Source organism: Phacochoerus africanus, chromosome 9, assembly GCF_016906955.1.
Source record: "Phacochoerus africanus isolate WHEZ1 chromosome 9, ROS_Pafr_v1, whole genome shotgun sequence".
In the NCBI taxonomy this organism is placed as follows: Eukaryota; Metazoa; Chordata; class Mammalia; order Artiodactyla; family Suidae; genus Phacochoerus; species Phacochoerus africanus.
In genome coordinates this window covers 20,824,417-20,837,393 of record NC_062552.1, presented here as the reverse complement: position 1 = coordinate 20,837,393, position 12,977 = coordinate 20,824,417, and the positions used below count along the sequence as shown (strand labels likewise).

General features: G+C 41.9%; 2 protein-coding genes across 3 annotated transcripts; both read right to left on the bottom strand.

Moving 5' to 3' along the window:
* Positions 1–1,646: 1,646 nt before the first annotated feature.
* LOC125136308 (histone H2B type 1-M) lies at positions 1,647–10,069 on the bottom strand. 2 transcript variants are annotated; one of them, XM_047797029.1, is made up of 2 exons: positions 9,613–10,061; positions 1,647–2,043 (listed from the first exon to the last, which is right to left on the bottom strand). In XM_047797029.1, exon 1 carries the CDS (start codon positions 10,000–10,002, stop codon positions 9,622–9,624), a length of 381 nt encoding a protein of 126 aa, XP_047652985.1. In that variant the 5' UTR covers positions 10,003–10,061; the 3' UTR covers positions 1,647–2,043; positions 9,613–9,621. The 2 variants fall into 2 exon arrangements, with proteins under 2 accessions (XP_047652985.1, XP_047652986.1); XM_047797030.1 differs by lacking the exon at positions 1,647–2,043 and adding an exon at positions 7,917–9,299 and having other exon boundaries at positions 9,613–10,069.
* A 706-nt stretch (positions 10,070–10,775) lies between these two features.
* Positions 10,776–11,560, bottom strand: H1-4 (H1.4 linker histone, cluster member). The gene has a single exon (XM_047797022.1). The coding sequence runs from the start codon at positions 11,498–11,500 to the stop codon at positions 10,841–10,843; it is 660 nt and encodes a 219-aa protein (XP_047652978.1). The 5' UTR covers positions 11,501–11,560; the 3' UTR covers positions 10,776–10,840.
* Between the last annotated feature and the right edge of the window lie 1,417 nt (positions 11,561–12,977).

Sequence of the window (12,977 nt, the reverse complement as noted above, 5' to 3'; positions counted from 1 at the left end):
CTGGTTATTCTTTCCGCCCTTTAGTGGCTGAACCAAAAGGAGGTGCCAGGTTTCTGGACTCATCACTTCCGGTTTAAACCTCAATGTTATTTTTCGTTTTCACATTCGTTATTTGCAGCAACTTGGTAGTATCATTTCAGGGAAACTTCAAGTTGTAATTTCAAGCACAGTTCTCCAAGTGTGGTCCCCTGACCAGAAGCATCAGCATTTACTTGATAATTTAGAAATGCAAATGACTGGATCCTATTCCACATCTAGCGAATCAGAAACTGTGAGTTGGGGCCCAGCAATCTGTTTTTAAAACACTTTCAGGTGATTTTAGCATACATTTAACTTTGAGACTGCTTCAAAGTAAGTGCTCCTCTTAATTCAGATATTGAAGATGACCTCTCAGATGTCAGCTTAGCTAAACTGTTTTACCTTCAAGATAGTTACCAAAGCCAAAACAGTTCTTCTGCCTTACCCACCAGAACTTAATGCCAGAAAATAAACTGAAAAATAAAACATGAGTACAACATAAAACAACATATGTACAACATAAAACAAGAGTGTAAGTGCATGCAGAAGAGAAGACATTTAGAAACGAGTTTCCAACAGTCGGATCCATGCTGTACTTCCGAAGCGCAGCCACATGCATTTCTCCTCAGTGGACCAGCTTCACCAGGGACTCCATCAGCAACATCCTCACCATTAAAAAAAGAACAGCCCTTATTCACTCTACAGCAGGTTGGGATGATCTGTGAACGTTTGTTGAAAGAACGTGAAGAGAAAGTTCGGGAAAAGTATGAAATATTGAACACAAAACGTGCAGAACAGTATGATGCGTTTGTGAAGTTTACGCATGATCAAATATTGCAATGCTATGGAGAGCAGCCTGCTAGTTATGTTTCATGAATCACGTTTTCTGCATTTGTGGGCTGCCTTCTTCCTTGTTGAGTTGTTGCAAGAGGTCCCAATTATGACCATGCAGCAATGCCAATACCCCCTGTGAATACAGGTTATTTCAAGCTTTTGTCAGTGGCAACCACTCTTAGGCAGCAACAGGTTTTGGAAATTTCCGCGATGTCAATACCACCTGGATGTGGACATTTGCTACCTGTATTAATGCCAGTGGCCTCATTTGCTGTATCATGGCAATTTGGCTTCTTATATTAATATGTTTGAAAAGGATTAAAGCTGGTATTCTAAGAACAGGCCCTTCACTGGTTGTGTAAATAAAACTGTAGAATAACACTTCAGATGAAGTTAGTGTGATTTTAATTGTGCGCTAAAACCAAGATGTAACCAGTTATTAATAATTTAGAATGTAATCCCAGGACATTATTAAGCAAATAACCTACAGAGCTTCCTGTGAAATAGTGAAGAAGGAGGGCATTTCTGTATTCCAGGACTTTTCTTGGGGTTTCAGAATGGGTTTATATGATTTCCTTTTTTTTTTTTTGGTAGCTTTTATTTATTCTCTCAGTCTTTTAAACAAATGTTTACTGCTGCATTCCCCCCCCCCCCCAGTGTATCATTGTTTCACTACCCTTGTAGTACTGGAATTTAGTTGGAAGAATAAAACATTTACTTCTAAAAAAAAAAAAAAGTATGTCCAGAAAGCAGAAGTCTTAGGAGAAGGATTTGAATCAACACTGAAGGCGGAATTCTAATTATCCAAAGATTTTATTAACTGTACCATTTGATTTACAGATATTTTGCCATTCTCTCATTCAGATTTCTCCCAACAAAGGTAGTCCAGAGTAAATAATGTATTCCCGGTAAATAGACCTGTAACAGAAGTAAATTCTATTTTCATAATTTAAATAAAAATAAAATGAAAAAGTTAAAACACCTGTTTAGGCTCTTCCAGTCAGGTAATGAATGATCTCCTTTTTGATAAATCAATGTGCAGTAAATCATGATAAGTGGGATTTGAGTGTGATAGACACAATGATCAATCATCTCGGGCAGATCAGTTGTCATACTTCATAACTTCTATGACCAAATTCTCATTTTCAGTTACTGTTTGCATTCATTTCTTCTCTGCACTGGCATCTCCCCCTTGATGGAAGAAATGAAAAAGGTTTATATGTTAGGTGCCATTTTGCATTAATATTTGCTATACATAGAAGAAGGTTCTTTTTACATATGCTTGTATAATGTGCTATGAAGCATCTCTGGTCCAGTATTACCTACACTTTAGTCATTATTAGCATTAACAGGAAATGACTCAAATCATGCTTAATCAAGTGATATTCCTCAATAATATGATCTTTGTTCCAAATTCCACAACCACCTTTCTTGGGGTGGGATGCAAATCATCCAAAAGCTTATAATCTCTCTCTTTAGTTTTTGACCTGAAGAGAATTAGCCAGTCTGATTTTCATTTTAATTCAGTAACTAACAAAAATATAATAATGCCTAAGTGCTTACTAAATGTCTATAACTGTTTTAAAACCTTTGCATAAATTATCTTAATCTTCAAAAAACTCTAAGTAGTGTATTATTATTATTCTCCTTATATAGATGAAGAAAGAGAGACCCAGAAAGAATGAATCACTCATTCAGTTGAACCTTTTCAACAACCAGCTCTGGCCTCCATCCCTGTTGTTATAGATGTATTGTATTTTAATTAATTAATTATGTCATGCTGCACATACTTAGAAAGCCTACTCTGCGTCTGGCATAGCCAAAATATTAGGGAGTCAGAAGTAAAAAAGACTAACTCTGCCCCAATGGAGCTTATAGGCTTGAGAAGAGGAAGGGGGGAGAAACAAGCAATAAACACATGTATATCAGATAGTACTAAGTATAGTGAAGAAGAATGAATAAGGAAAGTTAAAAAATGGGATAGAGGAGTTCCCTCGTGGCACATTGGGTTAAGAACCTGTCATTGTCACAGCTGTGGTTCTGGTTAAAACTGTAGTGTGGGTTCAAGCCCTGGTCTGGGAACTTCTGCCTGCTACACCCACAGCCAAAAAAAAAAAAAAAAAAAAAAAAGATAAAGAGATAGCATTTTACAAGTGCTGGTTAGATAATAAAATCTCTCAGATATGATCCCATTTTAATCAATCCACTCAACCAAAACCTTGAGAAATGTGGAGAATGTATCACTTATGTAATGATTACATACATTACACGTCACTTATGTAATGCTATTATAACTAGCTGAAATACCAATTACATGACAAAGTCAATCCATCTCTATCTCCCCCCCCCCCATTCGTGTCATAGTCTAATACAGGCTTGTCTTTAGTCTCTAAGCCCTTTCTCTTCCTTTTGTTTTAGTGTTTGTTATTCCATTCTTTTTTTCCCAGGCTAGGGGTCTAATCTGAGCTGTAGACACCAGCCTACACCAGAGCCACAGCAACACCAGATCCAAGCCACACATGCGAACTGCACCACAGCCCACGGCAACGCCGGATCCTTAATCCACTGAGCAAGGCCAGGGATCGAACCCACAACCTCATGGTTCTTAGTCGGATCCGTTAACCACTGAGCCACAACGGGTACTCCTGTTATTCCATTCTTTTTCTGAGTCCTCCTCAATTTCTCCCACTTTTCTTCTTTTCCCCATGCTCCTCCTCCTTCTTTCCTAGAAAAATAGCCATGCATTGGCTGTCATATTTATGTTTTTTTTTTTTTCCCTTTTTGCTTTTAAGGCCTGCACCTGCAGCATATGGAAGTTCTCGGGCTGGGGGTCGAATCAGAGCTACAGCTGCTGGCCTATGCCACAGCCACAGCCACAGCGACAGCCACAACAGATCCAAGCGTACTCTGTAAACTACACCACAGCTCAAAGTAATTCTGGGTCCCTAACCCACTGAGCGAGGCCGGGGATTGAACCCGAGTCCTCATGGATTCTAGTCAGGTTCATTATTGCTGAGCCACCGCGGAAACTCCCTATATTGTTTTTTATTTATGAAATATAGATTAACATTCACTGTTAAGCTTTTAAACAAAATTCCAACGCATAACTCCTTTACTTTTGTACAATTCCTGTTCCCTGTGCATGGTGGCAAATTTCATGGTTTATGAAAGGAAATACCACTCAAAGTGCCATTGTTCATTCAAAGGAAGGGAGCCTTTTCTTCTATTTAGCATTCAATGCCCAAGGCACAACATGAAGTTCAAGAACTCTAAACTTTTCCCAGAGGTGACCTCTATCTCTCCTAAGTCTTCTTTTCTCACAGTTACGGTTTGGAATGCAGTTGGGACTATAAATCAAGGAGGCCACTACTGCAGTTTTTTATCTGAATAAAATACAAAAAATAAGTCTTCTCTAAGAAATCTCCTTATAATTTCTGTGTTCCCAGGTAATCTAAATATCCAAAACTGTGGGACAGAACAATCATAAAAAGCACATTGTCGTAGAACTCCAGTTATAGTCAATGATAGATATCTAATTCAAAATTGTAAAAAATATAGTTTTTCCTATGACTATGTGCAAAATTAATCTTATCCAAAGAGGTGTGGCCTTTGCCCTTTGCTGGAAGGTGATCTGCAGGCCTGTGGAATGTCCTGCATGATAAGAATATCTTTGTTTACCAGGAGGCCTTGAGCTACAATGGACAGTCTAATAGGATCATTTATGCTGGGGGTTTTGGGCCAGGCCATTATCTGCACTACCTCCAGATGAACTGGATACTAAAGATCAGCTCCTCAGGCAGTCATGCATATGTGATAAAGCCCTAATAAATAAAAGTCTGCACACCAAGGCTTGGGTGAAGTTCCCTAGTTGGCAATACATACTGTGCTGTCACACTGTTGCAGGAAGGTGTTAACACTCCATGACTCCACTCTGAAAGGACTACTGGAAGCTCAGAGTTTGGAACACTCCTAGACTCAGCTCCATGCATCTCTTCCCTTTGCTGATTTGGCTTTGTGTCTTTTTGCTATAATAAACCCTAGCCTTGGCTATAATAGCTTTTAGTGAGTTCTGTGAGTCTTTCAAATAAATGATCTAATCTGAGGGTGGTTTTAGAGAGGCCTCTAGTCCTGCAGTTGGTGTCAGATGTGAATGCAGTCTTATGGACAATTACTTAGCTTTGCACTATGTCACCAAGGTATTAATCTTACTCTATTTTTATTACTCAAAAATTGGGATGAATTTTTTTTCCTTGTATTTTAATGGTTTTGGTAGTTCCCACATGAGTCCAGGTCTATTCACCTGCTTGCAGATTTCCAAAGAGTAATAAATAATAAACACTTGTTTGGGCTTTAGTGAAAGATAAAGGGAAATGAAAGCAGTTAACTGTAAGCGTGTGTGTGTGTGTGTGCGTGTGCGTGCGCGTGTGCGCGCGCGCGCTTTTTAGGACCGCACCCATTGCATGTGGAAGTTCCCAGGCTAGGGGTCAAATCAGAGCTGCAGCTGCTGTCCTATGCCACAGACAGAACCATCCCAGATCTGAGCCATGTCTGCAACCTACAGCTCATGGCAACGCCAGATCCTTAACCCACTGCATGAGGCCGGGATTGAACCCGCTCCTCATGGATGCTAGTCAGATTCATTACCACTGAGCCACAACGGCAACTCCACTGTAAGCTTTCTTGATGGTCTTCCAAAACTGAGGGCTCCTGGAGGTCAAGGACCTTTCTCTTTGTATCCCCAGTGTCTGTGTGAGTGACTAGCCCAGAGATATTCAATGACTATCTCTTAAATAAATTGATTTATAAATAAATACTCTATTAATAAATAAAAGAGTATTTATAATAAATACCAACCCCCCCCCCCCATTGCCATGGTACAATTTATTATGGCATTTGAACACATGTCAAGAATCCTCATAAATCTTAATGATGGAATCTGATGAAGGTAAACTCAAAACAGAAAATCACAAAATGATTTCATGTGTGACTAGTAGAGATTAAAAAAAAAAATCCATGCAAAATATTAAACCTTATCCAGTCATTGTTTAAGATAATAATAAACATGACCAAATAACATTTGGCCTAGGATTGGAAGTACAAATTAACATGTAAGAATTTACATATACTTCATTGTAACAAGTTAAAGGAGAAAAAGATAAGCTTTCATCAGAGGCCCCAAATTGGTAAATCATTCGTAATAAAAACATTTAACATAGAATTAAAAGGAAACGACATCACACAATAAAGACTACGCACACACACAAAGTGTTATTATAAATCATGAACTATCAAAGCTATTTGCACATAAAAGAGGAAAAAGATGGTGACACCTACTATCATGTCTAATACGGAACAGTCTGTGATTTTATCTGACATAATAACATGATAAAAGATGTTAAGAAAAATAGTTATTGCTGAAGATATCAAACTTTTTTATTTGCTAATGATAGTATAATATGCAATGAAAATCATGGCAGCCCATTAAATATTGATTAGCATTAATAGAATTTAGTAATTAGCTAGATACAAAAAACATGTAAATAATCACTCAGTTATCTTCACTCCCCCCCCCCCCCACCCCACTCCCGCCAATTTCATAGTGCTTCAGCCTGATACGATGTGTTCACATAGATTAGAAGTTACAACCACATGAAAAGCAGCATTACCTTTGTTGTAAGGACATATAGGGCTAGGTTCAGTGTTACACAGTAACCCCTTATGTTGTATCATTTTTCACTCATTTATTTCTTTTCTTTTCTGTTTTTTTAGGGCTGCACCTGTGGCATATGGAAGTTCCCAGGCTAGGGGTTGAATCGGAGCTGGAGCTACAGCTGCCGGCCGTACACCACAGCCACAGCAACTTGGGATCCAAGCTGTGTATGTGACCTACACTGCAGCTCACAGCAACACAGGATCCCATTGTGCCAAGTCAGGAATCAAACCCACATCCTTATGGATACTACTCAGATTCATTTCCACTGTACCACAACAGGAACTCCCTCATTTATTTCTAATTATATTTTTCACTCATTTATTTCAAATTATATGAAATAATCCATTAATTCTAAGAAGTTATCAGCCACAATTCTTTAAATCTCACCTCTACATCATTTTCGGTTTGTCCTGTTACTATGACTAGATGCATGCCAGAAAATTTTATTAATTCCAGGTCCTTTTTTTTTTTTGGCACAGGTGGGAGGCATGTGGAAAATCCTGGGCCCGGGAGTGAACCCGCACCACAGCAGTGACTAGAACTGCTGCTGCAATAATGCTGGATCCTTAACCTGCTAGGCCACAAGATTACTCCAATTCCAGATATCTTAAATTCACTTATACATTCTTCTCTCTGAATTTTGGATAAAAAATATTATATGTAATTAATTAATTATAATGGAATCAAAATAAAAAACTTACTGGGTGATTTTAATTAATTACATATATCATGTAATAGAATAATATTTGTCTTCTATATACATATATAGAAAACAAAAATTCTAGAAATAAATGTATTTATATTTCTAGAATTTCTTTTTCAAATCTGTGTGATTATTCTTTGTAGTCTTACATATTTTACAGTTTTTTTAAAGATATTAAATTTAGTCACTTGAAATCTATTATCTGTTAATTCATGCTTTTGTTTGCATTGTCTATTGCTCTTGTTCCTGTTGTCTTGTTTCATGGTATGTTTGGTTAATTTTGGTTGTGTAGCTGCTCATTCATTTTCTTGGATATTTATCTACGGAGATTTATTGGGGCCTAGAAGGAAGTTTATTCTTCCAGGGAGGATTTGTATTTGCTTTTATCAGGTGCTCAAGGGCACCAAAACAGTTTGGAATATCCCTAAAATAAATTCCCACCCTGGTTGTTTTTTTCTTTTTTCTTTTTGCCTTTTCTAGGGCTGCTTCTGCAGCATATGGAGATTCCCAGGCTAGGGGTCTAATCAGAACTGTAGCCATCGGCCTACACCACAGCCACAGCAACAAGGGATCTGAGTCGTGTCTGTGACCTACACCACAGCTCACGGCAAGGCCGGATCCTTAACCCACTGAGCAAGGCCAGGGATTGAATCCGAAACCTCATAGTTCCTAGTTGGATTCTTTAACCACTGCGCCACAGTGGGAACTCTGCACCCCGGGTGTTTTGAATCCTCGCAGTATTAATGATGAAACGAGTAAGAGCGAAGGCTGGCTTATAGTCCAAATTCTCAGCGGTAGCATCTGCTTGCCAGGCAACAAGGCTCAGGGCCAACTTTGCAATCAATGATGAGTTGTATGTGTGCATGTTTATTACTAGTTTATTCTGGTCTGGTGTCTCAGCTTCACTGGAAAAGAGTTCTTATCAGGCTCCCCACCAGGGCCAGTCTTCACATAACACCATAAAAAACACAGTTTAGGTTTGGGTGACGCCAGCTGTGGCGCTTGTGGTTTCAACATGGACCAAACCCCTGGGTCTGAGAGTTCCTTACTTTTGTAGTGGCTTTTTGTTGCTTTTATAAATTTAAAAAATACGTTTCTAAATTTTAATTGTCCATCCAAGTACCCAGATTGCCTTATTATGGAAAATCTATCCCCATGATCCATGAATCTCTCTGTTTGGGAGATGTGAGAACCCTAGAGTTTCTAAATTCATTCTTCTCTCAGCCTACAATACCACTGCCTACCATTGAGATTTTCCATCTCAATCAGCACTTCACTCTCAGTCCAGCCTCATCTACTTTGCAATTTTCTTGGCCACCTCTGATTATCGATTCCTTTCCTTCTCGCCACACACTCCCCCACCCCCACTTCCTTTCAGAGGTTTATCTTCCCCAGCAATGAAAACACTTAAGGCTATCCGACTTAGTAAAGCAAAAGCCAACTGCTGCCAGAAGGGGCTGCCTGCCCTTCCCTTTCTACTTCCTCTCTGCCCTTGATACTCGGGGACATTCGGTAAAGCGGTAAGGGTGCTGAAAAGGGGGCTTCCGCCCTGATTCCTACACATTAACCGACTGAGAGTTTGGGCTTCTCTCTTTTGACCCAGAGGATATTAAAGCTGAATGCTGCCCCTCCCCCAGGACTAAGAATTAATTAGGACTTTCTGGGAAAGAAGATATAGTAGCTGAGAGGATTTCAAGGGATTTCAAAGACGGCTTCCCTTTCCCTTTCCCTTCCGTCGGATCCTTTAGGATAGTTTGGGCTTCTCCTTTACCTCCCCTGCAGCTGCTCAGAACCTCAAGCAGAACTGCACCAATTACAAAGCAAGCAAACCAGTAAAGCCTTTGCAATATATCTGTGAAAACTCACATTGTCTTCAGCCTTTTTTCAGATATGTCTACATGGCTTGAAAAAGAAAAAAGAAAAATAGAATAGAAAAAGTGCAGAATGAAGTTGTCAGAGCATGCTCTTTCCTGCTCTGGGGTAATCTGTCATCCGCAAGTTCTGGAACAACGCCAGGATCAACTTGGAGACCTACACACGGAAAGGAAAGGTGTACCCTTGAAATGGCATTTTGAGTGCAAACTAACATTTAGTTAGGTGACATTAAATAATTCATCGGTACTTGCCCACAATGAACCCGCAACCAATGGCACATAGTTATTGCATAGGTTCTTCATAAGTATTTCCTAAGTAGCTGTTATTGGAGCAGTAAAGGATGGCAAAGAAGCTTTAAATTTGGGGGAACTCAAAAAGTAGCCTTTGGAATTAAATAATTACAACTCATTTGCTGAAAGCATGCGTGGCTCTTAAAAGAGCCTTTGGGGTTAACAGTAAAGATGCTTACTTGGCAAGTTTACTTGGAGCTGGTGTACTTGGTGACGGCCTTAGTGCCCTCGGACACGGCGTGCTTGGCCAGCTCCCCGGGCAGCAGCAGGCGCACGGCCGTCTGGATCTCCCGGGACGTGATGGTCGAGCGCTTGTTGTAATGCGCCAGCCGCGAGGCCTCGCCGGCGATGCGCTCGAAGATGTCGTTGACAAACGAGTTCATGATGCCCATGGCTTTGGACGAGATGCCGGTGTCGGGGTGGACCTGCTTCAGCACCTTGTACACGTACACGGAGTAACTCTCCTTGCGGCTGCGCTTTCGCTTCTTGCCATCCTTCTTCTGCGCCTTAGTCACCGCTTTCTTGGAGCCCTTCTTCGGGGCGGGAGCAGATTTGGTGGGTTCAGGCATTGCAGCCTTAAAAGTTAGAACTGCAAGGCTAACACCTGGGAAAATAGTCAGTCAGGGTGAAGCCACATTTATTTATAGATGCGGTATTCAAATGAGGTCAGTAAGGTTTCGCTCACGATTGGATTAATTTTATTGTGGCGTCACAAACACGAATGTAAATGAAACTTGAAGGCCTACGTTTCCATTGGCTGTTAACTTACTTTGCTTCGACCCAATCAGAGGGCTTGGACTAGGCTACTCACAGCTAGTATAAATAGTTTTTTCAAGTAGTTGCACTCTGTATTTCACCGCTAAGAGAAGGTTGCTTAGCCTAGAACGGGTTAGTTTTAATAACTCGGTGCATTGGGTTTGCACGCAACTAGCAGCCATCTAAGTGTCCTGCTGATGAAGTTGGTGGGCAAACGCCTTATCCTGCGCCTGGGACAGCTAATAATTTGCAGCCACCACATACATCCACTTGAAGGTGAGCTAGGTCACCTTCAAGTTCACGTTCGTTAACCTTAAGTAACATTTGTGCAATGGATACTTAGAAGATAGCGCTCGGGCAACACGAACGAAACCGGTCCTGACTCCCAAACTTGTGCAAGATGTGGGCCAACTTCTACCCAACCAAACTCGGGCCACACAAAGTACCCGGCCCGCTACAGCTCCCACAGGTTTTAAATGAATCGCTATAAAGACCCACCTCCCGTCCCCGGAGACCCGCCCTTTAACGCGCAGCCTTTCAGCCACGCCCCCTTAAGAGTGTGCAACAGCTCTTTTCCGGAGATCTGTGGGTGGCTCTGAAAAGAGCCTTTGGGTTGTGTAGAGCTTCTAAGCCGTTGGCCAAAGGGACTTCCTATTTCTTCTTGGCTGCCGCCTTCTTTGGCTTGGCTGCCTTGGGCTTGGCGGTCTTTGGTTTAGCCGCCTTAGGTTTCACCGCTTTGGCCTTCGCTGGGCTCTTGGGCGCCTTCTTAGGCTTGGCGGCTCTCGCTTTTTTGGGGCTCTTTGCTTTTTTGGCTCCTGCAGCCGCGGCAGGCTTCTTCGCCTTCTTTGGAGTCTTTTTGGCGCTCTTCTTCGGGGTGGCCGTCCCCGTCGCCTTCTTGGGCTTCTTAGCCGCTCCCGCGGGCTTCTTGGGCTTAGCGGCGCCCGTTTTCTTGGCTTTGGGTTTCGCTTCCCCTGTGGCCGCCTTCTTGTTGAGCTTGAAAGAGCCGGAGGCGCCAGTGCCCTTGGTTTGCACCAGGGTGCCCTTGCTCACCAAACTCTTCAGACCCAACTTGATACGGCTGTTGTTCTTCTCCACATCGTAGCCAGCGGCCGCCAGCGCCTTTTTGAGCGCAGCCAAGGATACGCCGCTGCGCTCCTTGGAGGCAGCGACAGCCTTGGTGATGAGCTCGGACACGGGAGGTCCAGACGCCTTGCGCTTCGCGGCACCTGCAGACTTGCGGGCCTTCTTTTTCACTGGCGTCTTCTCCGCAGGAGCCGGAGCAGCCGGCGCGGCAGGCGCAGTCTCGGACATGTTGAAGGCGGGCGTGGGAGAGCAATTCGAGCCGGAAACAGAGGCACTGGCCGGGACTCGGGCCGCGCCGCTGCGCCCGCCCGTTTATATAGGGCGGAGCTGCGCCGTGATTGGTGCGCTGTCCAGCCCGCCTCGCTGGCAGCCGCAGAGTGTCCTCTCGGATCCCGAGTTGTGTTTGTTACACCTCAAAAAATGCCAAAAATATCAAAATTCTCTCGACCGAATTGCCCAATTTTTCTCAGAAAATGATCCCCGAAGCCTCAGGCTTCACGCAAGTCTCAAATTATGAGGAAAGCACAAAACCTTATGCCAAAATCCAGCAATATTTCCCACCGTGCTCGTCAAATTTCAACTCAGAGAAACAAAACTTTCTATTTTCTTCGTAAATTATAAACTGATCTTTAACTGTGGAGTTTTTTGACCTCTCAAGTATGATTCTCCAAGTGGTTAGCTTCTTATATGTCCAAAAACCATGTCACTGGCATTAAGATTTTTATTATAAATCTGCGCTTAAGTGAGGGAAGTAACACAGGCTCCTCGGAGAGTCCTGCCTATTGAGCCGAGGGCATTTGAGTTCATCAAACTGGTTTAGTTTAATGTTAAACAAATTATTGCTCATATGGAGTTAAATTTTGGACCCCTGGGACATCAACCTATGCAGCCATGGTTTTATTTCTAGCTGCTGCATCTGGGTTTTTAAACAATTACTTAGGATAATTCTTTTCCTTTCTGCTCCCAAGGGTTGGGGGCGGGGCTGTTGCTTCTCTTCCTCTGGACAACTGCTCATGTGTTTAGATACCTTGAATTCAGGATATTTGGGAAGAAAAGGGAGTCCAAAACATAGTCAGGGTACACAGGTAGAAAAGGAGTAACTTTCAAATAACACGCAGTTATCCATATAGTCACTGGAAGTGGAGGTGCACTTTGAAGAATTTGTCTGCAGTCTGGCTGAGTTCTTTTGGCGGATGCTTCAGGATCAAGCCATAATATACTTATTAGAATTGATATCCAAGCATAGATCCTAACAGCAACTAAATGGGAAGTGTAGGTTACAACATGTCTATTCCCAATACTGGAGAAACTCAGACCCTGTTGTCACTGAATAGCTAATGAATGACTAGTCCACACAGCAAACATGGCTTCAGTCTCGGAGATTATTGTCCTGTGCTTCCCGGAGTTCAATAAAAAAGGAAAACAAGTTACATATCGGATTGAATGACAAGTTCAGATTTCCATCTTGGAAGCAGAGCTTTTAGGCACCATCCAAGCTAAGTTCTTGTCCTCTGAAGACATCCTTTCAAGATCACTAAAAAAGTGGTTTTCTTTAGGTAGTACTTGTTGGGAATTAACAGAGTGCACGTTCGCAATACAAATCCAGCAAAAGGAATTATTCCTGAAAAATGGTCTGGACGGAATTGTCTTTAAAAATTGTAAGCCAGATAGTTGAAAAGGTTGAAAATTTGGCCAGTTGTTATAA

What these genes read in the sequence shown, in the direction of transcription:
- LOC125136308 (XM_047797030.1), bottom strand. Translation starts at nt 10,002, where the DNA reads ATGCCTGAACCCACCAAATCTGCTCCCGCCCCGAAGAAGGGCTCCAAG.
- H1-4 (XM_047797022.1), bottom strand. Translation starts at nt 11,500, where the DNA reads ATGTCCGAGACTGCGCCTGCCGCGCCGGCTGCTCCGGCTCCTGCGGAG.